At 35.2% G+C, this 24,733-nt stretch overlaps 4 protein-coding genes across 4 annotated transcripts; 3 read left to right on the forward strand and 1 right to left on the reverse strand.

Annotated features, from left to right (window-relative positions):
* Positions 1-2,944: 2,944 nt before the first annotated feature.
* LOC116023708 (pumilio homolog 12-like) lies at positions 2,945-6,603 on the forward strand. The gene is made up of 5 exons (XM_031264715.1): positions 2,945-3,813; positions 3,887-4,049; positions 4,871-5,034; positions 5,124-5,379; positions 6,176-6,603. The coding sequence occupies exons 1-5, from the start codon at positions 2,945-2,947 to the stop codon at positions 6,281-6,283; spliced, it is 1,560 nt and encodes a 519-aa protein (XP_031120575.1). The 3' UTR covers positions 6,284-6,603.
* A 630-nt stretch (positions 6,604-7,233) lies between these two features.
* On the reverse strand, positions 7,234-7,918 carry LOC116022921 (snakin-1-like). Its single transcript, XM_031263834.1, has 2 exons — positions 7,759-7,918; positions 7,234-7,618 (listed from the first exon to the last, which is right to left on the reverse strand). Exons 1-2 carry the CDS (start codon positions 7,841-7,843, stop codon positions 7,434-7,436), a joined length of 270 nt encoding a protein of 89 aa, XP_031119694.1. The 5' UTR covers positions 7,844-7,918; the 3' UTR covers positions 7,234-7,433.
* Positions 7,919-19,131: 11,213 nt separating this feature from the next.
* LOC116022858 lies at positions 19,132-21,970 on the forward strand. Its single transcript, XM_031263744.1, has 3 exons — positions 19,132-19,808; positions 20,532-20,879; positions 20,975-21,970. The coding sequence occupies exons 1-3, from the start codon at positions 19,353-19,355 to the stop codon at positions 21,596-21,598; spliced, it is 1,428 nt and encodes a 475-aa protein (XP_031119604.1). The 5' UTR covers positions 19,132-19,352; the 3' UTR covers positions 21,599-21,970.
* Positions 21,971-22,896: 926 nt separating this feature from the next.
* On the forward strand, positions 22,897-24,633 carry LOC116022719 (protein TRIGALACTOSYLDIACYLGLYCEROL 5, chloroplastic). The gene is made up of 4 exons (XM_031263567.1): positions 22,897-23,001; positions 23,124-23,168; positions 24,126-24,158; positions 24,257-24,633. The coding sequence occupies exons 1-4, from the start codon at positions 22,962-22,964 to the stop codon at positions 24,433-24,435; spliced, it is 297 nt and encodes a 98-aa protein (XP_031119427.1). The 5' UTR covers positions 22,897-22,961; the 3' UTR covers positions 24,436-24,633.
* Positions 24,634-24,733: the final 100 nt, after the last annotated feature.

The following is a 24,733-nucleotide window of genomic DNA, read 5'->3' on the forward strand; positions in this document are numbered from 1 at the left end:
CCAAAAAAAAAAAAAAAAAAAAGTCAGTATCCTGGAGGACCGGGGAAGCAAGACTCTTGACTAAAATTTGGCCCACCACTATTAGAAAGCTACTTGGTGTGATGTTAAGTTGGTGGAAGAATGAAGCTAATGTTGTTTCGGAGAAAGTTAGCATGTCACTGTGCCCCGAGTCATAATTACCTAAAACGGGAATAATTAGACATGACTTCCTGATTTTCAAAAAAAAGACATGACTTCCTAGTACAACAATTTTACCATGACCAACAACAACATATATTGAGCAAGAAACAAAAATGGATCATCCAAATTTGATAAATAAAACAATAATGAATTACATACTAAGGTTTAGACAGTCAACAAAGACGGTGTTACTTTTTATTATATATTACTACTATTTTTTTTTTTTCTGAAACATTACTTTTTATATTTATAATATATAATATAATAAACACAATAATGTTTAATTCGTGGTTGAGTTATTATGCAAAACAAGCACACAAATAAGTAGGCATAACTATAGTACAATTTAGCTAATTGCACACTATAGAGATCAGACTTTAACCAAACTTATTTGAACAATCTAGGTTAAGCTAGGTTCATAATCAAACCCAATTCTTGATCTTTTAGAATCCAAAGGTTTACATTTGTTAGTTTATATATCTACATACATATACATGAGCACAATTGCAACACTCACATAATTCAGAACTTCAAATTTACCATTTCCCAAGTTAAATTTTTATTTTTTTTTGAGAAACCCAAGTTAAAAATTTTAAGAATACTGTTTACATTGAAAATTTGACAAATATGATTTTTTTAATATTAATATATTTAAATATATTTTGGATAATTTTGATATTATCTAATTTGTTTACTTAGATAATATTAAAAGAGTTTGAACCTATCAAAACTCTTCTTATCCCACAGCTATAAATAAGAGTTCTTATTTCTATGTAACACATCCTGGGAAAATTATGTATAAATATTTATCTTGAAAATATTATTCAAATAAAATGATTTTGAAAGTAAAAGTCCCTATATGAAGTATTCAAAATTTTGTGTTTACAAATTGGCACGCCTAATGGGGTAGCTCTGCCTCTCATCTCTTCATATCCTTGAAGGCTCATTGGCATAGTATAAACGACCTCATATCTCTCAAGGCTCATTGGCATGAGTTGAAACAGCCTCGACCATATACTTCAAGATACTCATTGACACGAGTTGAAACGGCCTTATATCTTTAATTATAGTGTTGAAACTTCCTTACATTACATACTCTCGAGTGGCGTATATGTTCTCAAATGGTGCACAAAAAGTCTCAAGGGGGCATTTGTTGACAATGAAAATTTGACAAAATGATTATTTTTTAATACTAGTTTATTTAAATATATTTTGGATAATATTGATATTATTTAATCTTGTTTAATTAGATAATATTAAAAGAGTTTGAAACTCTTCTTATCCTAAAACTATAAATAGGAGCTATGGAAGAACAAAAATATAAGCTCTTCAAATATCAAAATACCCATACCTATACACATATTCATACATACATGTAATCAAAATTTGAATTTTAAAATATTATTCAAAATTTTGTGTTTACAAATACTTTTTAAAAAATGATTCAAATTTAAATCATCTATTATATTTGTCAAAACGGAACCAATTACCTCTTCATAAAGTTTAAATTAAAATGAGATAATTCAAATTAAGTTAGTCATACGATTTTTTTTCCTTACCACTCTGGCACTAGGCACCCTGATCGTATCACTCTGGACATGCAGCTCAAGATCCCTAAATGGGCAAGACGACCAAGATCCCTAAATGGGCAAGACAACCAAGTTGGTTCTTGCCGAGCCAATCGACAACTTGATTTTGTTCCTGCAAAACATGACAACATTTAGGGTTACAGTTCTTTCTCATCCAGCTCACAACATTAGCTGAGTCCAGGCTTCTACATTATCCGCATTACAATCACCAAGATTTTTCATCCGCATTACAGTTGCCAAGAATTTTTTTTGAAAACCAGCGAGGCTTCCGTATCGTCAACATTACAGTTGCCAAAATGTTTTTGAAAACCAGCGATACAGACGCCTTGATGATCTCTCAGAACACCCCGCAACCAACCGTCTTCCCCTTGCCCTTGCTACTGTCGTCAACGTTCACGACGATACATCCTCTTCAAGTTTATTCCAGTCAGACGAAGCGATACATCCTCTTCAAGTTTATTCCAGTCAGACGAAGCCCTTACTACTGTTGACGTTCACGACGATACATCCTCTTCAAGTTTATTCCAGTCAGACAATTAATTTGATAACCACAATCTTATTAGTTTGCCTTCATCCTTAAGGTTTGGTTATCTACACTTATACAAATAGAGAGGCCTGAAATTGCACGGAAGCAAGTCAAGCAACTGATCGAGACGACGCGTCGCACGTATTCGTATGCGAGAAGATGGAAATGACTTTGTTTCTATATATTGCATGGCACTCACCCTCTCTCTTTCTCTCTCTTCTTCCCACTCTTTGTCTTCCACCTTACTTCACTCTCCATTCCTCATTTATCAGAGCTTCTCTCTCTCTCTATACGTATCCCACACACATAAAATACGTTTGTGTAATTTCATCTTATGATGCACTCCTATACACCTTATCTTTTTCGTCAATTTTAGAGTAATAAACCCTCTATTTATACTGACTAAAACCCTCTGGCCTCAAGCCACTCTGATCTCTCAGTTTTAATTCGTTCTCAAAGGAAAAAGAGGAAGAAACAGTGAAAATTCAAGGTTTTTGCTGTGAAATTGTGTGTAATACGTGAAAGGTTTCTGGTTTATTGACTCTACAAGCCACCGGTGACTTTCTTCTCCGTTCTCCGTTGTCGTTCTAGGTCTAGGAGGGGGGGATATTGATATATTGTCTTGTACTCGTAAGTTGTATTGACGATTATGGAGGAGCAGCGGCAATGGGGGGTGAGAAACCCCAGCCCTTATTTTTTTCCGGCGGAGGAGAGTGCGGATTTAGCTCTCCAATCGGCCATTTCTAGGCTGAGTATTTCGTCGGAATTTGACGGTGATCGTCACCGTCAGACGACGCCGGTTATTGGCTCGTCAAGAGGCGTGTCCGACGTGGCGGCCGGGTCGCGATTGGACCCTCCGATTGCGTATCATCATCAGCTACTGGGAGGCAATGTGGAGGAGGGTTTGCTGACGATGCGGAGGGTGGCCCAGAATGGTTATGGCGATTTTCTCCTGGGCTTTGGTGGAGCCCACCAGGATTCGAATGTGGGCCAGGCTAGGACTTTGGCCCACCTCGGTGGCAGCTCAAATCACGGGAGCGCCGCCTCCGCTCTCCACGGCGGCGGCGGCGGCGAAGATTCTCCGGCGTTCAACAACGGCGAAAACTTTTTCCATGATCACTACCCTTTCTTGCTCTGCAAGAAACCCTTCTACAGAAACCCCACCCCAAATTTCCCAATTCAAAGCATTTCGCCAGGATTTCCTGATGTTCATCACCGGAACCACCAATGTTCACTGCTAAATCTCGACGATTTAAGGGGCAAAATCATTTCCTATGCAAAAGACCAAACCGGTTGCCGGATTTTACAACACAGTTTAAACTTCTGGACAACCGAAGAAATCGAGGTCGTGTTGTCCGAGGTTATTGATTCTTTGGTTGATCTGATGAACAATCAATCCGGCAGTTACCTCATCCAGAAGCTCTTCTCACTATGCTCCGATGAACAGAAACTCAGGATTATTCTGGCATTAACCATGAAACCATTTGACCTGGTTTATATATGCCTAAACTCTTTTGGGTAAGCTTAATTCTGAAGGTTCTTGAAATTTATAATTTTTAGGGTTATAATTAATTAAATTATTGTTTACTAGGGCTCGAGCTATGCAAAAAATGCTGGAAGTTCTTAGTTCTTTAGAACAAAGGTTCATGGTCATGACTGCTCTTAGTCTGGGTGCTGTTTCATTGGCCTGTGACACCAATGGCCACCTTGTGGTTTTATACTGCTTGAACAACTTCCCCTTTGAATTCAACGAGGTAAATAATATGGGAGTAATTGAAGAATATGAGTAAATGTTGATTTGTTCTACTTTATATTGCCATATTTTGTTGCTGATTTTGCTTGCTTACAGAGTTGGTGAGTGACACCTTTTGGTAGAGACAATGTGTGAGAGATGAATTTGTTCGAGGCATGTTTTGTTTTTGGAGTACAGGAAATAACAATAGGTGTGAGCTTATTAGATTACTTATTTATTAATCTTTGTGGGGATAAGTAAAATACTCGTTCCACTTGCAAGACATATGTTTAGCTGATTATGCTCGACCTAATCATCATTGGGGGTAGCCGTTATTTTCCAAGATCATGGAAAGAGTTAAATACATTTCATACTGGCATTCCCCTTCTCAAATTTTTTTATCTGATTATGTCAAATTATCCCAGTCCTTCTGTTTTTTAATTTCTCCTGTCTCAAATTCAATTCCCACATGTTTATTGGGAAGGGAAATCTGCTTTTAAAAAAATACTTAATATAGTTTATTTCTTTAACTTTAGTGGCATTAATTTACTAATGCAACCAGGCTTATGCTTCTGATCTTCTTTAGTGATGAGAAACCTAGCTCAAGGTTTACTTTTGTTATTGTGGTTGATGAATCTACAAGGGCTAGGTTTACTTTTTGAGTTAGTCATCTTGGTCTAGTGCTGTGACTGCTGCTGAGCACCTTTTTCCCTTTTTACATGTTGATTATTGACACTTCTATGTCACTTTTACATCCAGTTCCGCGATTCAATTGTATCTCGTATTTGGTAATGGAGTTTATCTTAATCAAGTAAGAATCTAAGAACTGGTTGTATTTTGTAGCGTTTTATCAATGGAATAGTAGATAAATGCTTTCGAGTTGCAACCAACATAAGAGGATGCCGAGTGCTGCAGTTATGTGTAGAGAATGCTCGTGGAGAAGTTAGAGAACGTCTGGTATGCGAGATATTAGCAAATGCGGTGTTCCTTTCAGAAGATCCCTATGGGTTAGCTTCTTAAAACTTGCTTGTGCTTGATTTCTCAATCCAACAAAATCTATACTGACATGATCGTCTTCACTTTCCGTTACGCCCAGCAACTATGTGGTGCAGCATCTTCTTGACCAAAACATACCCGGAGTAGAAGAGACACTACTGAAATGTCTTGAGGGGAAGTTTGCAACACTTTCCTGCAACAAATACTCAAGTAATGTTGTCGAGAAGTTCTTTGTCAAATCGGGAGAAAACTCCTCCAAAGTTATCATGGAGTTGATCACAAGTACAAATGCTTCTAAGCTTCTTGTTGATCCTTTTGCAAACTACGTCATTCAGAAAGCATTGAAAGTGGCAACGGTACATTTTCAGTGAACTCCTTTTTCCTACTATTTATCATTTATTCTTTCTTCTGCTTAGTGGAATTGGCTTAGTTCTTATTGTTTTAGCTACTAGTAGGTTTACGGATCAAATTACTACTTCTATAATTATTTTCCCAGGATATACAATTCTTCATTTTCCTGCATGCATTGAGAAGAAATTTTAACCTTTAGATCGACAATATGACTCTGGGGTATAGCAGATCTATATCATCTTATTAGAATATTCAGAGCATAGTGCGTATGCATGTGTATATATATATAGAAAGGAAATGAAGGAGATGACAAGGGGGCATAGCCACATAGGCGTATGCATATTCCCAAATTCTTTTAGGTTGAGTTTTGTACAGCTTCAAACTGAATGACTCTACCCATAGTCTACAGTGCACTTTGAAGTGAGTTGTATGGGTGTATTTCTACAAAGCAGCGTCGAGCAGATAAGCTCTATACATCTCCCGAATCAAACGAAATCATGCATTTAAGTATATAAACTGTTTTCTTTTCAAGTTCCAAATTGCATGATATAATATGTCAGATACATTGCACGGTGCCCAGTCCCAAGCTACTAATTTTACATTACTTAGGACCTCTTAGCAGGCTAAATCGGAAATCTTTAAACATTTATGTGCTCGTAATTATCATCCAATGGTGGGTACAGCACTTATTTGCATGTGAATTGAAGCCATTTAATGTGTAAACTTAGCCCGAGTGATCGTGTTCTTGACCTCGGTTTGCTGATTGTTAATAACCCACCGTTTTCATTGTTGTACTTGCAGGGCGAGTTGTTCACTGCACTTGTTAAACTAATCCTCGTGAATGCTTCATCCATGCAAAGTAACAAGCATGGGAGGAAGATCCTTGCTTGGTTCGACAATAGGAAGTAGACGATGTACATGTGATTGATGACTCCTCTCTCTATATCTCTCCCTCTTGTATGCCCGTTTGATCAGGATTGATGCCACTGCTCCAACCTTCTTCCCCGGCTCGCTGTGTTAGAGTTTCGTAGGATCTAGACATGTGGGTAAACATTAGCTTTATGGTCTGTTGTTTGTGTGTCTGCCTAAACTGAGGATTGCAGAACCATCATAAAATCTGGGGTTTAGATTGTACACTGTTGAGTGCCTCTATCTGTTGGTTATATGATATATATATATATAGCTATGGGCTGTAAACAATCTTTCTTGATTAATAAAAAAAATATCACTTGTTGTATAAAGCCACTTTCTTTCCTATCAGATCTGTTCATTTATTTGTGGTTTATGAATCAGAGTAATGAAGAAGATGACAAGAGCACTGGAAAGCTACTCTCCTGATTGAATTGCTTGAAGCAATTACAGCCATTGATTTCTTTGGTTGCATCACATCATGTTCAATTGCTAGAGTACATACCATTGATGTTGTACTGTAAAGTTGATAAAGATCACACTAGATCTCTCTTTTCTTTATTAAATGATCCACAAATTAAGCTGCCCACTAGAAAAATCGTTTCTTTGCTTGATCGGTACGGAATGGTCTTCCATTCCTTTTTCTTTTCTGATTTGATAAAATAACGCATTTTATTTCAGAAAGATCTCTTTTTTAGACCAATCTCATCTCGCTTTATACCTAACATGTTAGTGTGATTGGTAAGCATCCTACCTAATAACGTTTTAACACGTTACACTGATATCTACATGATCATACAATGTGTAGATGAATGTATTTTGTAAGACGAGATTAATTCAAAAGAGACTAATTTTGTAAGACGAGATTAATTCAAAAGAGACTAATTTAGACGAAAATATTTTGTAAGACGAGATTAATTCAACAAAAGCAGGGGAGTAGGGAAAGAGAATGAAAATAATAAAAATGAGTAAATTATTCAATCACTGAAGACTAGGAGCCTATTACAACATAAAATAAGACATAAGCACTGAAACCCATTCATTAATTGTTAATATATTCCTAATTCCCGTGCACTGGTTTAGTAACTAGAGCCTAAAATTTATTGGTAAACCCCATGGTTTAGTAGCAAGAACTCTGATCTGCTTCAATTTAAGGGCATTTTGGCTTGCCCTTTGCGTTCTTCTTGTCCCTGTAACAAGGGCACTCATGTTTGTTCCCAAAAGTCCCAGAAGGCACACACTTGCACTCTTCACAGCATATCCCACAGTACTTCAAACACCTATCCATAACCCCAGCCTTTGCACACCTTCCTTTGCACTTTGAGCTGCAAAAACCTGCCAAAAAAAAAAAAAAACAACCCAAAATATGATTACACCCCACAAAACCAAATATGCAACTAATCCTCTGACTCGAGACAACAAACAGTTAATCTATCCTTTGACTTGAGACGACAAGCAGAAAGGTGTGTCCCCACCTGAAAAAGCCAGAGTGGTTTGGACAAAAGATGAGGAGCCAAGAACCAGAGTGATGAGAAGCAATGTTGCAAGAAGTGGCTTCATTTTGAGTTTGTGGAGATAGAGTGGAAATGGTGAAATGAAGGGATTTATAGGGAGAGAAATATGAAGAAAGGTGGTAGGTGGTAGGAGGAAGTTAAAAGTGTAATGCAACATAAATAAAGAGTGGAGTCCAGACTGTCAAATTTTGTACTTACACCACTTTTAATTCAACTCAACAGAATCATACGTACCCATTGCGTAGGTTGTGTTTTTTTTGTTTACATGTCCTCTGCATGAACAACCTAATATCTTCACGATTTGTTGATTTGTAAGACAACAACCAATTACTTAAGACACGAGATGTTTATCATTCGCTTCATAGTTCATACTATTCGTGCCCTTAGGTGTAAAAATGATGAATTGCAACCGTTATAATTGAAACGGGGACTGAATTAATCAACTAATTGAGCTGTATTTTAAAAGATTCTTTACTTTTTTAACTACACCCGAAAAAATTAACTTAGGGGTAAATCAGGGGTGACCCCATTGCACAGAAGTTGTTATGATCTGCTGCTCACTATGTGGTACTACAGAATCGGCAATACTATAACCTTACATCTGTTTAAAGTTCAAGAAAAGAATATTTAACCTCATTGTTTTCTGGCGTAGGATGCATTTATAAAATAATAAAAAAAATTCTAAAAAATATAATACAGGTCATCACATTGCATAGTGATTGGCTAAAACTTTATTATTAAATTACACTAAAAAGGTTTTTTTTTTGTCATGAAGAGTCGAGAAATTGCTGTGTGCGTTGTGTACCCTTTTACCCTTTCCTTTCACCCTTTTTCCATGTCTGCCAAGCACTGCATCTAAACTTTTTTAAAAGACACGGAATGGTCGGCCGGCGTTTCCATGGCCATCTCACGTGACCTGTCGTGTCCTATAATTTTCTGGGCATCTTATGGTGTCTGTCGGCACCCTACAATTATGTATTATATATCATATATTATTATAAGATTATTGTTAATAATATTCACTATAATATATGATTGTATTTGTGAACAAGAAAATATGAAAAGTATATATATTTGAATTTCAAAAGGTGCGCGGGTACAAAATCTCTATCAAGGAAATCCTCTGATTCTCCACTTAGTTGACTTCGACTTGAAACTTTGGGTGAGGGGCCTCCGAAATGCGGCTTGTTCTTCATTCCCACTTTAGCTTGACTTGATCACTTGAATTGTTTTGATCTTCAATCCTCTTTTGCCTCTTTTGCCGAGCTTCGGTATGTATTTCTGCAGGGCTTCTTTATGACTTCTGAAATCTTTACTCTAGAGAGAAGTGGAGCTTCAAGTGATGATTGAGAATGAAATGAATGCCTCTATTTATAGGGGTGAGAATGAGAGACTCCCACCTCATCTAGAACTCTTTGATATTATCTCAAAATTAATAAATAAATATTTGAGATAATATAAGAGTTATCCAAAATGTATTTAGTCACCATAATGTCTAGGTTCATGATCCTATCACAACTATAAGATCTTAAATAATAATATATAATTTGACTAAATCTTTATCAAATAATTAAATTAATTAGGCAAATAACATAACCCAAATTAATTTAATTAATTGATGTACAAGTTCAAATATGCGGTCCAATATTAATAACCAATTTAATTCCATCAAAATTTCCGTGTCTACAGTATTGAGTATGGTTAATATTATAAAAAATATTCCTTATAAATATAAGATGGCATGGTCATTTTCAACTTGTCCTTCTTTATTATAAGCAAAATTTATCATCTCAACGCTCTACGCATTGGCCCAGCATAATAAAAGGATAAATATGATAACTAGCGACCTTTTAAGTGAAGTGATACTTGTCTATTCTCACTTTATTAGATATAACACTTACATCGTAATTGTCAAATCTCGTTTCTACGTCCTTACCACAATTTATCCTGAGTTACCCATGAGAGCTAGTCTTTTCTAGTCAGTGCCTATGTGTGGGACCAGAGTGTATCCTACGGCAAATTATGCCGTGGACCTGGGTCCAAAACTACGTTGTTTTTGTCTCTTTTTTTTTTTTAGTAAACATATTGCTGAATATAAAGTTGTCCAAAAATGTGTGAATGTAGAGGTTTCAAAGTGTGAATGTAGAGTATAGAAATCGTGAATGTAGATTTATGATTGTGTGAATGTAGAGTTGCTCAGAAACGTGTGAATGTGGAGGTTTCAAATTGTGAATATGGAGTATAGAAATCGTGAATGTAGAGTTATGCATGTGTGAATCTGTAATAGAGTTAAGAAGTTTTAGCAACTTGTAGCCCTGTAATGTGTGAATGTGGAGTTCTCAAGTTGTGAATATGGAGTATAGGACCTGTGAATATAGAGTTTTGAATGTGTGGATGCATAACAGTGGTAATATAGTTACTAAACATAGAATCCTGTAATGTGTGAATGTGGAGTTTACAAAGTGTGAATGTAGGGTATAGTGTATGTGAATGTAGACCCAGGTCCACCTTGCAAGGTGGACCTGGGTCCACGGCATAACAACCCGTATCCTACGTCCTTGATTGGCTCTATAGTGGGCTATGAAAGACTGATCATTTTACTTGGGGTGATTAGGCCCGTTGGGCTGTGTATATTGGAACTAAAGAAAAAAGGCATGATCTGAGGTTCTGAGCTAATATTTTATGGGCCTGAAAACCTGGGACACATTTAACATTTTAACTTGAGTAGCTTTTTATATCTTTTCTTTTTCCGTGGGCAATTATGCTTTTGGGCTAAGAATTTAAATATGACTAAAGAGAGTCCACACTTTATTGGTCTTACTTTATTTATATTGGTCCAAATCATTCACTCAACTTTGTAGGAAAATTAGTCTCGTGTCATTTAATATCAAAGTTAAAGTTAGTTAATAAGCAGAGCGTTAATGCAACACTCTTTTTTTTTTCTTGAGTAAGAATCAGATTTTATAACACACTTCACGAAAATGCTCAAGCATACTAAACTAGCTGGTTATAAATGACGACTACCTAAGTATCAGTCTCTATATAAATGACATTTCTTTTGGTGGCGTTACGTATCTTTTTGTAACCGATGTAATTAGTGTATCACTCATTATAGTTAATCATATACGGTTTAATATACTAAAGCATACATATAAAACATAATAATATGGTAGAAAGAGTGTAAGAGAGCGTAGATAGGAGTGATACATGCAAGTTGGGAAAGGTGAAAGACATGAATACATTAAAGGAGGAAAGCTATAATAATGAGGTTGAAGATATAAAGTAATATTCCGTCATTACACTATCTAAGCTTTGCTTTTATCTATTCATCAAATCATTATTTGCATGTATTCTTTCTCCCTTCTCTACGTCTCAATTTCTTCCCCAATAAATATAAATATATATAATAATAATAACCCCAAAAAAATGACTGAATGAGGTGGAGCATAATTATTAGACTACAAAATAAAAAACTCTAGTATTGTCAACACTTTATCGGTTGAACTCGTTGCACATAGTTTTTATAATACAATTTACTTTTTATGTGTGATTTATTAGACAAGAACAAATGTGATTATAAATTTTGTTCACAACGCAATAAAAAATACAGAGTAATAATATATGAATAGTATTATTAGGACATTTAGGTCTAAAGTTTTCTCCGACATAGAAAAGAAAATTGGCCAACTGTCTATGACTATATCGTCTAATGGGTGCGCCTCTTTCCTAGCTAATATCCCAACTCCCATGTGGGACTGCATGCTATCACCTTTGATTGCCCATCTATCTACCTAATTCTTTGTCTATACATAATTATATATTGGACAAAATTTCTCCTACTTCCTATTTCAATATCTTTTACTAAAATGAGAAGAAGGGGAAATTTTGAATCATAACAACTGGTTGAAAAAAAAATTTTTAAAAGACATAGTCGTTATAAAAGTTTTCTCTTCATTTTTTTTGTCCATACAAAGCAAACTTTGTTTATCCTTAGAACTCCCAAACCCTAGGCCAATTGAATAGTGGATAGATAAATCGCAGTGATTCAGCAGTCCATTGGGTGAAAGAACAATACGTGCATGCCCACAATAAATCCACCACATTAAATGTAACTTTCACACTATGGCTAGCTGTATTATATATGTTTTTGTCCACTATCTACTAGCTAAGAACCAATTAAATTTTTAATGTGGGCCTTCATTTTCTTTTTTGACGTGATAGCATGAGAACAACTTTCATGTCATAAATTCAAATAAGATATGCCAAGTTTTTCTATAAGTAATTTTGTTGAGTTTTTAGAGAGGACAACTTTCATATCATAAATTCAAATTTCACTTGGTTAATAATGGTAATAGGATAAGGTGAGGGACATATCCCTTGTCCTCGACCTGGCTACAATTGGGTAGAGAATTAGGCTTCCATCAAATTGAAGTAAAAACAAACAAACAAACAAGTTGAACACATTAATAAAATACGTAGCTAATAGTCAATCAATATGAAAATAAATTTCTCTCACTCTTATTATATTATAGGCTAAAGTATGTATTGGCATGGGAAATCTAGGAAAATTAGAGGTAGGAAGCCAACAACTTGGTGACAAAATGTAGGTAGCTAAGGCCTTGAAGTTGAATGTTTATACACTACTTTTATCAAAAACAAAAACCCACTTATTTTCCGAAATGAACGAATAACGGGAAAGAACATGATTTTCGTATTTGAAGGTAAAAAGTTTGATTATTGCTATTTGCTAATACCTTATTGATCAAACCCGTCACATGTGATCTTTCAAATACGGGTAAACATTATCAGATAATGATTGCGATTTTTTTCATCATAAAAAATCCAAAACAAAACAAAAACAAGAAAGGGCAAAAACAATAATACATGTATATACAAACAAGGGTAAAATTAGAGGGGTCCATATAGGTGGAATTAATCTTTAAAAAAAAAATGCAAAAGTCCATTTGGTCAAAGCACTTAGCATTGTCCTCCGTCATTTGCGCTACATAGTCCAACTCACAACTATCCCCTCTTTGACCTTTCCCAATAATAATTTTCATGTCAATCCTCGTAGTTGCATCGCTAGCCGGTGAACAACATTGTTCAGTACTTGTTTTCAAAAAAAAAAAAAAAAACATTGTTCAGTACTACACAATGTTAAATTCATCTGTTGCTTTTCCTTTCCTACTTCCTAGTATGACCATTTTTTGGATCCGAGGGAGAAAACCCCACAAAAGTAACCTAAAAATTAATAGTAGGAACACATCTCTATCAAAGAACACCCACTACATCTTTCATCAACAAACACACGAGGGAAGATGAAGGATGTTCAAAACAAATAAATCTTGTTCAATTTTAGGGTTTTTTTTTTTTTTTTTTCATTTTAGATTCATGTGGCCCTAATTAGTTCTTAATAATGAATGTGCAACCTCATTATCGATTCATATTTTAATTGGAACAGAACACGTACTTCAATTTTATATCATAATGTCAAAAAAAAAATTTGTGTTACTAATTCGATCGACGTCTATCTTAAATGAACCATGATTGATCAGTAAAATGACAAAATAATACTTGTATCAAGCGTTTTATTTCACAACTTAAATCATAAAGCACGACTTTACAGGATCAACTCACGACAAGTTATAAAAGATTACAATATTTATCGCGAGTGAAGTAAGCAAATAACATTTTGGCGGTGTAAATGGGGTTTTGGAGCGTCATGTGAGGAGTGCTTTTGGTAGGTAAAGTATTCAAATCTTTAATTAATTGAGGAGAGAATGTGACGGAAGTGATGCAAAAGGCATGAAAACATAATTATCTCCCAATTGCTCACTCTTTAATTTGTTTGTATGTATCTTCTTTTTTGTTAACGGCGTTGCTTTGCAACACCAAAGTGTGCCCTTTTGTCCCGACCTCTTTGGTTTGCTTCACTCCTCCTTATTCCAATCATCTCCATCTCTTTCTTCCCCCAAATCCCATGCAACTTTTAACAAAGATATATACACACTATTTGCTCTTTACCTTTGTGCTTACTCTACCTTACCTGCTACCTAACTATAGGACAAATCCTGCTCCGATGTAAAAGCTCATAAACTGTACATGAGAAGTAAATCGTATTAGGTAAGACTATATAAGACAGGACTCAATTAAGCGACTTTTCACGTACGAAAATAATGCTCCACCCATTGTGTCATTCTTTCTTGGGGCCTTGAATCCTTCGTCAAGTAGCCGTGCAAGGGTTCAATTTGAAAGATGGAAATGGTCCAATTTTGAGGATTCAATTCGACTAAAAGGGTTTTGTTGGATGATGCTACAATAACATTAGGGGATTAATTTGAGTTGATTTTTGCAAAATTAAATAAAATAATAAGTGATATGAATAGGGGGATGCATGACTTGAGATTTGGTTATGGTGTCTCTTATTTGGAATTGTACACCTCAATTGATTCCAATTGCGGGTGGAGAATCTCAATCTTTGAGTCACAATCTGGCTTTGACTTTAGTCTTAGCTCTTTGCTTCCTAGCTCGGTGGCACTCATGCCAATGATTCCCAAGTGGTTGATGGAATAATATTTCATATAGTTTAGAGTGCTTGGGCGCATGTTATCATGCAACAAAATTTACGATATTAATGGATATTTCTCTCTTATATTGAGTATAATTTTTAAAAAATTACAAAAAAATAAATAAATAAATAAATAAATGTGTACAATAAAAACAATGTCTCTATAGTACCTAACACAAAAAACAACACAACATTTTCTATTCGTTTTTGAGTTGTACACGTATAAGAGACACGTACTCGTTGTACCTTATATTATAATTTTCCTTAAATTTAAACTTAGGCAGCAATTTCATTTTTAAAAATTACCCTAGCTTATGTCTGGTGTCAATTAAAAACCTTACATTTTTAGACTTTAGAGTTTGGGTGATAAGGTAGGAGGTCCATGGGAGATTTAATTTTGGTTGGTAAAGGAGCTTGCATTGATTTCAGGCAATAATTCAATCAGTTGGATTTGTTATCATGTTTGCGTTAATTAAGTCAACCAAGTTTAATCATTTGCAGAGGTGGTGTGTTAATAAAACCTGTCCTTTTGAATATATTCACATATGAATCCGACCATTTCAAATCATCCCAAAATTCGTTATAAAATGTATGTGGTTGTTGATCCTTAAAAATTAGGTTGAAGGGACTAAATGTGACAAATTTTCAAAAGTTTTGCATTTTAATAATATAAATAAAAATTAATAATTTTTTTTTTGGAAATAAAAATTAATAGTTATGCACCAAATATGAAAATAATTCAATAATTGTGAGACTAAAAAATAGTAATTTTTATTTCATCGACATTTTTTTCTTCTCGTTAGAGCCTAATTTTATTGACTCTTATTAATATTATTAATATTGTGAATAATTTGAAATGCAGTGGATGCCAGAAATGAGCTGCTCGCCGTGATGGGCGCATTGATTATGGAGTGTAACTGGATTTCAATATGAACAGTATACTATATAGGTAGTTTATTTATTTTTATTTTTTTGGCCCCCTTCTTTCTTAGTTTAAAATTGTTATTATTATTATTAGATCATAAGGTATCCCGTATCTTAAGCATGCTATAATTATAGGAAGTAGAAGATTAAAAGGGATTGATTTTTCTATATGAGAGGGGATTTGAGACCGTACCACAATTTAAGGGATTTATTTTTTCATACGTAAAGGAATTTGAATTCACAACTTTTTTTAAAGAATGAGAGTACACGACCATTCACACCAATTAAACTGGTTTTAATATTTTTTTTTATATTATTATTTAAAAACTACTTTCTCGGCTAGGGGAGAAAAAACGAAAAAGGATGTAAGGTGGAGTCCAAATTGGATATTTAAGCAAGCCATAATCTTTTTGGTCAAAATTACTTTACGTATATCAAGAACGTAGTAAAAGGATAAAATTTTCTTTAAAAAAAAAAAAAAAAGTAAAAGGATAAATCATTAAAAAAGGACAATAAAAAAGTAAATTATGTTTTATGTACGCTATAATTTATATGACGTGTAGTTGTGTACATAGTACATCAAGAATAGCTAATAATATGTTTTTTTTTTTTTTTTTTTTTAAAAAACAAACAAGACAAAAATGTGTTGGCTTGAGGGCATCACATTGCTTTTTGTTGGAGTTTTGTTTGTTTCATGTAATCTTAAAACTACACTTTTTCTTTAAAAAATAAAATAAAATAAAAAACAAAAAACCAAAATAAAAAAAAATAAAAAATAAAAAATTGTCATGCTTCACTGGTTTATGCACAACTCTTAGATCATTGGGTGTATGAGTGAGTTTCAATCCGCGCTATTTTTTTTCCTCTTGTTGGAGTCTTGAGATTCTGTGAATTCTATAACATCTATTTTTCCTTCGAATTCATATGTTTTCCCTCCCTCTCCCTCTTTACATGGAAAACTATTTTACTCTCAATATACACATTGAACATATCTTGCGTAGAGATAACTTGAATTTTTTACTGAAACTTGATTGGATTAATCTCACTTTGTGATATACAAATATTACTATAGTCAATATGTAAATAAAATATGCTATCTTTCGTTCTTTAATTTACTTTATAATATTCACATATGTCATAATAATAATAATAATAAATTATATTCATTTATTATTCATGAATTAAGCTAACTTTACCATAAATTAAAATGAATTTGCTGAAAAATCATAAAAACACATATTAGGAGACAAAACTAGCTTACTTAAAAAAAACAAATTAAAAAAAAAAAGTCAAAACTATGATTCAAATACAACTTGTAAGATTAACAAATCCCAGAAAATTGACAGCTGAAATTAATATTATCCAATGTGATTATCAAGTAGTTTTATGATTCATACGTCTACTACCTAACCTCACATCATAATTCATAAATAAAGGACAGTACTATATTAGATGAGTAACAACCAATATTTATTATATACAATACAACGTAATACATATACACACACATACACACACACAATTTGTGTGTATTTTTGAATGTTCAAAATTAAAAAATTGAGCCCGAAAGAAGTGATCCAGTGGATGAAGCATGACTCTCATATTTAAATGTCACAAGTTTTATTATTGCTAATATCCTCTTGGTCAAGCATCGCACATGGTCTTCTTAGTATGATTTACCTCTTATATATGATTTGTAGACTATTTCATAAAAGTATAATTTATCTAGTGTGCAAATAATATGCAATATCATGTAAGGGCTACGAGTTTTCCTTATTACTAAAAATAAAATAAAAAATTAAAATTCTTTTGCACACCCCAAAATAGTAGTTACGGGTTTTCTTGTCATAAAAAAATTAAATTTATATACACATTCTTAAATAATAGTCGTGGGTTTCTTTCGTGACACAAACCAAAGGAAGAAAAAAAATCAAATTTAGGAGAGGTTTCACCATCATTTCAGGTCACCTATCATCTACTCATTCTATGCTTTTACTCTACACTACTATTTACTCCTACAATGCCATTTCGTATGAACTACCGAACTTTATTTTCTTTGCTGAATTTCACTTTACATTTGGTCACTTTCATCTTTAAAAAAAAAAAAAAAAAAACATATTCGTTAGGATATATAATATATGATCTCAAACCACCAAGAAAGATGCATGGAGTATAAATTTTGCAAAAATTGAGAAATATACCTATTAAATTTAGTATTGTTGTTGTTGCAGGTAAGGTTTATTTACCAAATGAATAAGATACCTCATTTTCAACATTTTTCTATTTATATTTATATATACGCACCAACTATAATTTTGTGTACAACTACTATATCATGTGTCATGGTGAATAGACTTTATATTATACAATCACATAGAAGGATTGAATTTTAATATATTTTTACTATGTATAAAAACATATTAAAAGTAAGTAAATTACTTGAAGATTGGAAGGGTAAAAAACCATTCAACCCATCTTATGATTACATGACAAGTGATTTTATAAGTTATTGAGCGGTGTTTTATATATTTATAATTTTAATTTTAATTTTATAAATAAAAATAAATTTAAATAACAGAAATAAAAAATTCTTTAAATTATAAAATATAATTTCATTACCTAATCAAAATATAAATTCACAAACTAAAATTTGTATTTGAAAACATCTAAAAAAATAATTAACATTTCGTAACATAAAGAATTTTAAATACTAAATATAACAACAATAAATACAATTAAAATTTTTAAAAATAAAATAAAAGTAAAAAATCTATAAAAAAAAAACAAATAATAATAAAGCAAAAGGTGAGGGATCTGGAAGTGAATTGTGGCGCATGAGTGTCACGCGCTTTGAAAATAGTTTATGACGAAGAAAGTCTCTATGAAAATTATCTCTATCGCTCATCTTTCTCCCCTTCAATCCTATTCTCCCTCTTTCTCTCCTTCCTTCCTCCTTCATTGGAGATACCTTATGTCAACTAATGACTCTGTATTAATTAGTACTAATTACAAAGTTATAATTAATTTAATTCCATTTGCATTAAAAGAAATAAATAGAATTATTTATTGCAACACAAATTCTTTAGCTAGGGAATCAGCCCAACTGCCCAAAGGTAGAGCCGTAGAGGTAAGAAAAAAGGGATCTCAATGGTAAATTTGTCATTATATAATATAGAGATGTGCATTATTAAAAAAAGGGGAAAATTTATTTTGATATTTTCTTACTTTCTTTTTTACAACATATGTTATTATTAAATGGTAAGACATGTTCTAATATAATAAATGTTTATACTAAATTCATGTTATTTTTTACTAAAATCACAACTTGACATGTTATTACTTATTGCTTATTACTATACTAATTTTTTATTTGATTATCGCATAATTTTTTTAACTCGTAGCAAGATCAAATAAATTTTTTTACAACTTTATACACAAATGTGCTATATTATTGTTTATATTAAAGAAAAACAATATTTTTTAATTCTTTAGTTGTGATTGTCATTCTGTTATCATTAAAGTGATATATTTGATACCTCAAAAACTAAATTCGTTACTGATATGTTACTTAATAGTTAATAAAGATGTTGATTTGGTTTCAGCAAGACGTAATCTATTGCTTTAATAATACAGAGTAATTGAATAACAGAATCTGTATCATAAATTATTGAGAGATTTAATTTATAATTAAAGGATTAAAAATAGCTTTATATTTATTAACAAGTCTTGAGTTGACTAAATTAAAAATATATGAATCCATATAATACTGTTGGAGTGATATTAATGGGTGAAATGTAGTTTAGTTAAGTTGAAAAACATCCTTAAATCCCTAAGAAGCCGAAAAAAAAAAAGATGTTTATGCTTGTCCAAAACGGCATGCCCTTTGGTCTTTACCCCCTACTGCTCTGCTTCCTTTAGTTTCCTTTTTCAGTGAGACCGCAGCTGAGCAGTCTGTACCCATCCACTCCTTTTCCACGCTCTCCTGTCTCTGCAAATTCTCCCCATTTTGCTTCTTTGGTTGAGGGAGAGAGTGCGAGTGGAGGGTTAGGGCGTTCTTGAAAGAATGGAGAGAAAGCAAGGATTTTTTTCGGCGTTGAAAGAGGAGGTGGTGAGAGGGCTATCTCCGGCGAGGTCTCGGGGCCGGAGCCCGTCTCCGTCGGGTTCGGGTCTTCTGCGGCGGCGGCGTGCGAGCCACGCGCCGCCGCCGGATGTGTACATTTCGAGATCGGGGAGCCTGAGGCCCGGCGGCGGCGTGGAGACGCTGTCGCCGCTGATGGAGGGCCCGGATCCGAACGCGTCGGAGTGCGGCGGCGGCGGCGGCGACTCCAAGAGCGAGAAGTGGGGCCACTGGATGAAGGGCCAGCTGTGCCGGGCCCCGTCCGTTTCCGTTTCCGGGTCGAGCTTCCAGCAACGGTCGGATCTGAGGCTCTTGCTCGGCGTCTTGGGTGCGCCGCTCGCCCCCGTGCATGTTAGCAACAACGACCCTTTGCCTCATCTCAGCATTAAAGACACCCCCATTGTTAGTCTCTCATTTCCCTCTCTTTCTTATGCTAAATTCCCCATTTTCCTCATTTTCTTCATTTTCGTTTGATTCGGAGCTTTAAATGTTGTAAAAATGATGTCTTTTAGCAATTCTTTAGGTCACAATTTACAAACCCCCAATTTTCAGTTATTGTTGATAACGAAAGGGACCATTGTGGTTGTGAGTATTATTCACACTTGTTGTCTTTATCTAAATATCTAATAATACTAGGGTGTTTGAAAACATGAAGCTCTGGCAAGGAAATTCCATTCTTTGTTTTGTGTTCATGAATTATTTTGTTGCTATTTGACACTTCAGAGATACAGTGGTGTGAAGTTTATTGCCTTACTGGTGAGTCTTTGGACTCTTAGGTTAGTATGATGGGGTGGGGATAAGACATTAATGTTGTTACATTCATCGCCCCGCGAATATGTTACTATGTGCTGAGAATCTGAGATTGAAGTCAATGGACAGAAAGATAACCTGGAATAAGGACACCTGTGTGATATGGTTGAGGGGTAGTCTGTAGTCATGGTCTTCATTTAAAGCTATGGAAGTAAATGTTATGCGAGACAATGATATAAATTTTTGATCGTGATCACGCTGTTTAGTCAATATTCTGCACGGGTGGTTCTTGATTTTTTGTCTGTTTTTTAATACGAGTAGTTTTTTCTTTTGAGGTTCCCGGGAGTTAATGGTGCGTGGTTGATGTACTTGCAGGAAACTTCGTCGGCTCAGTACATATTGCAGCAGTACACAGCGGCGTCTGGAGGCCAGAAGCTGCAAAATGTGATTCATAATGCTTATGCGATGGGGAAGGTTAAGATGTTGGCGTCTGATATTGAGACGGCCACCAAGGTCATAAAGAGCAAAAACTCGTCGAAAACTGCGGAGTCGGGTGGATTCGTGCTCTGGCAAATGAACCCGGATATGTGGTATGTCGAGCTTGCGTTGGGGAGCAGCAAAGTTCATGCTGGTTGTAACGGGAGACTTGTTTGGAGGCATACACCTTGGCTTGGCGCTCATGCAGCTAAAGGTCCCGTCAGACCCTTACGACGTGCTCTTCAGGTGACATTATTAATTAGCGTGTGCTATATTTTAGATTTTCGTAGCTTGTGATCCTGTAAAGTTCGGTTTAAAACAACATTGAGTTTTACTTATAGGGGCTCGATCCACGAACCACTGCAAACATGTTTGCCAATGCAAAATGCACGGGGGAAAAGAAAATCAACGGTGAGGACTGCTTTGTTCTCAAACTATGTGCTGATCCGCACACCTTGAAGGCCAGAAGCGAAGGACCGGCAGAGATCATTAGGCACGTTCTGTTTGGTTATTTCAGCCAGAAAACCGGGCTTCTTGTACACTTGGAAGACTCCCACCTGACACGTATCCAGACAAACGGAGGAGATGCTGTTTACTGGGAGACCACGATCAACTCATTCCTCGATGATTATAGACCCGTTGAGGGGATCATGATCGCTCACTCGGGCCGATCAGTGGTGACACTTTTCCGCTTTGGCGAAACAGCCATGAGCCACACTAAAACCAGGATGGAAGAAGCATGGACTATCGAGGAAGTGGCATTCAACGTTCCCGGCCTATCAGAAGAATGTTTCATCCCTCCCGCTGAGCTAAGATACGGTTCTATCGGTGAAGCCTGTGAACTTTCTCAAGGGCAGAGAGTACAAACCACCATGGCTGCTGCAGCATACCGAGCAAAAGTTGCTGCACTGGAGAAATCACGCGATGGCAATGTCAATAATATCGTACTGAGGATGAACATTTAACCGTAAAGAGGTCTTCTGCATAATTTTTCAAGATGGTTAGGTCGGGAGAACCAGAATCCAGAGGTAAATAATTACCGAGCTAGGGTTCTAGAATGTCAGTGATTAAGGAATTTTGAACTCGAACACAGGTCTACCCACCCTACCTCAATCTGTACATATTCAGTGTCTTTAGTATCATTCAGCATTTGTATTTTGCTATTTCCTCCTAACATGAGATCATGCATAACTCTTTTATGATCGTCAATTGTAAGCTTTAGATCTATGTTTTTTATGCAATGATTTTCTAAAGTTTTAGTTCACTTCCATTCTCTGATCTCTGAACACCCACTGTAATCGCAATGCTGTGAGAATACAGATAATGTTTTGACAGAATTCATATCTTTTTACCAATTTGTATGTCGCTTTAGACGAACAATATTATCTGAACATGTTAATCGTCTGTCAAACTTTAAACAATTCATTGTAAACAGGTTGGAATTCGATGATAGAAAACGACAAGCAGGAGTATATATATATACACACACACGTGATTTGTGAGCATTCATTTTGAATGAAAATGAAAGATGCATGTTGGGGTGGTTTGATTTGCAGCAATGTGGAGTATGAGAATGAGTGGTGCTGAAAAAAGGGGTGTAAGTAATCATGTTGCAATTTGCATTATAGTAAAGAGTAAAGAGGTGTGTGTGGATGCATGATGAGTGATTATTGGGGGAGGGTCACGCTCTGTAATGGATATTCATCTTGGAGGGGCACACATATCATGTGTGTGTTTCCCACATTCTTTATGATTCTAGTTCTTGAATGGCCATGGCTTGCTCACAAAGTCGTCGCACTCGTGTGTCGAGCTTTAGAGATTTAGTGAATGGTATCAATGGCGGGATATGTATTAACTGGCCCACAAGCTTCCAAATACGCACACTCATGTGTCTTGTCCTAGAGATTCTTTTTAAATAAGAGGAGAAAACCCAAAGAAACTACAATGTCTTTCGGTATGCATGTCTATATCCGAAGGTATGCACTAAGTAAATTCCGCACCAATTCAAACCAAGAAGGTAGAACTTGTGACCTTGTAATTACCAAATCGACAGTCTAATCAACTTGACTGAGGTTGTCCATTTGAGATTTTGATTTTGATTTGAATAGATACATGAAGAATTGCAAATTTGGAATGGGCCAAAATTTTGGGCCAACTTAGAAAGAGGCCAAAAGTTTGGGCCAACTTAGAAAGAGGCCAAAAGTTTGGGCCAACTTAAGCCCACCCGCAGTTGACGGTCCAATAGATCCCCATTCCCCAGATGAGCAAAACCAGAGCGAGACTTTCTTTCACATCTGTGCATTCTTCGATTCTTCGCCGGAAAATCTAATGGTGCTCACGAACTTCAACGGTACCGGAATCGGATTTGGTATGTCTACTCATAGCCCGGAATCCGAATCCCCTTTCATTTCTTTACCTAACATTAGCTCGTGTATTCCCGCTGTTGATCTTTTTTCTTTTCTTAATATATTTTTTTATTCTCATCTTTAGGTTTTGGGATTGGTTGCGGTTTCGGGGTAGGATGGGGTTTCGGTGGTATGATTCACTGTTTCCCTTTTTCTTTTCCGTTTTTTTGTTTGATAATTATTCTTAAATGTTTCATTAGAATCTATTTACTGAGACAACAGAGCATTTTGCTTGAAACTTGTGAATTAGGTCAATCCAGATATGCTAACTTCCTTGTGTGAAATCATGATTGTGATTATATGCTGTGAATTAGGCTGAGAAACAGTACAAATGATAAGCAACACTAGACATTCTTGCAAGAATGGATTATCATATGATGCTTATACAGCAGCTCAAGAATAGATGTGATTATCATATGATGCTTATACAGCAGCTCAAGAATGGCTGTGATAAGAAACTCCAATAATTATAGATCAGGGTAGATAGATATTAGAAATTCAGAATCCTAGTGGGGTTAAGGACTTGATGGTGAGAAGATGAAGTAGAAGAAAAATGAGCCCTTTCCCCAATGTTTGGGTGGCTTTAGTTACTATAGATGTGATAGTGCCCTATTTCTCAACATTTACCTTGTATCCTTTGATCAAAGATCTTCACATGCATCTTTGCATTACCGATTCTCATTCTTTGTTACTCCATATTCTTACTGAATCTTCTTTCGTTGTACTACTAGACTAGATTATCCAATTCATCAACATGGGATTTGATGAATAAATTCCATTGTTAGCAAATTCTTGATTTTTGAAGTAGATATGGTTGTACTTGCTGGGTCCAATGTGCATTTCCTTTTTTCACTTTTTGGATACAAGGGAAGTATAAAGACTAAACAAATTTGTGCCCAGCAGCACCAGCAATGTCAGTGTAAATAAGCGGATTCACGCCCTTTGGGAATAGTCCAAGACCTTAAGTCTAGGAAGGGAAGGATTATGATGATTGCGTTTCTAGCACTGCTGTTTATGACCTTTACATAAATTTTTGTAGTTCTCTACTTTAGCTGGCTGATTGGTTGACTCTTGCATCTTCTTTCAGGAATGCCTCTAAATTTCTTAGGTCTTGGTGCAGGTAAAATGCTTACCAAAGCAATGATTATGTATGCTCTAATCCTACTCAGGAGTTAAGACATTATATTGAGAATTCACTACTACATTCTTATGACATAGGTGGAGGCTGTGGCGTCGGAGTAGGCCTTGGATGGGGATTTGGCACCGCGTTTGGCAGTAAGTACCGGAACTCTAGGGTTACGTTTGAAGGCGGTGATTTTCATAGTAAAGATGGTAACAAAGGTAGAGAATCAAAAGATTTAAGCAAAAGCACTAGGAAAACCCATGCTTCACAATGACTTTTCTTGATACATTTCTCACTGATCCTGTGATGCAACAAGTTATTGTATGAGTGTTGTTTAGATTCAGTGTCCAATTAGTGTAGAATGATTGCTTCCTCTTTATACATTTTCAAAACATATAAAGCTAATGATCAGCAATCTACACTCTCTGTTATCAAATTGGAGAAATGTACAAGTAAACGCATTTTCTGTTTTCGTTTGTTTTCGTTTCTTTGGTTAGTAAACGCAACCCAACCACCTATTGGTTGGCATTAATACTAAAGTGTAAGCACTATGTACAAGAAGAGACTAAAAA

This window comes from Ipomoea triloba, chromosome 6 (assembly GCF_003576645.1).
Source record: "Ipomoea triloba cultivar NCNSP0323 chromosome 6, ASM357664v1".
In the NCBI taxonomy this organism is placed as follows: domain Eukaryota; kingdom Viridiplantae; phylum Streptophyta; class Magnoliopsida; order Solanales; family Convolvulaceae; genus Ipomoea; species Ipomoea triloba.

Bases quoted from the DNA above. Each gene is read 5' to 3' on its own strand.
- LOC116022921 (XM_031263834.1), bottom strand. From the start codon at position 7,843: ATGAAGCCACTTCTTGCAACATTGCTTCTCATCACTCTGGTTCTTGGC. The intron at 7,619-7,758 runs GTGGGGACACAC...TTTTTTTGGCAG, and splicing joins AACCACTCTGGCTTTTTCAG to GTTTTTGCAGCTCAAAGTGC.
- LOC116023708 (XM_031264715.1), top strand. From the start codon at position 2,945: ATGGAGGAGCAGCGGCAATGGGGGGTGAGAAACCCCAGCCCTTATTTT. The intron at 4,050-4,870 runs GTAAATAATATG...TGTATTTTGTAG, and splicing joins TCCCCTTTGAATTCAACGAG to CGTTTTATCAATGGAATAGT. The intron at 5,035-5,123 runs GTTAGCTTCTTA...CGTTACGCCCAG, and splicing joins CTTTCAGAAGATCCCTATGG to CAACTATGTGGTGCAGCATC.
- LOC116022858 (XM_031263744.1), top strand. From the start codon at position 19,353: ATGGAGAGAAAGCAAGGATTTTTTTCGGCGTTGAAAGAGGAGGTGGTG. The intron at 19,809-20,531 runs GTTAGTCTCTCA...ATGTACTTGCAG, and splicing joins GCATTAAAGACACCCCCATT to GAAACTTCGTCGGCTCAGTA. The intron at 20,880-20,974 runs GTGACATTATTA...TTTTACTTATAG, and splicing joins CCTTACGACGTGCTCTTCAG to GGGCTCGATCCACGAACCAC.
- LOC116022719 (XM_031263567.1), top strand. From the start codon at position 22,962: ATGGTGCTCACGAACTTCAACGGTACCGGAATCGGATTTG. The intron at 23,002-23,123 runs GTATGTCTACTC...TCTCATCTTTAG, and splicing joins CGGTACCGGAATCGGATTTG to GTTTTGGGATTGGTTGCGGT. The intron at 23,169-24,125 runs GTATGATTCACT...ATCTTCTTTCAG, and splicing joins GGTAGGATGGGGTTTCGGTG to GAATGCCTCTAAATTTCTTA.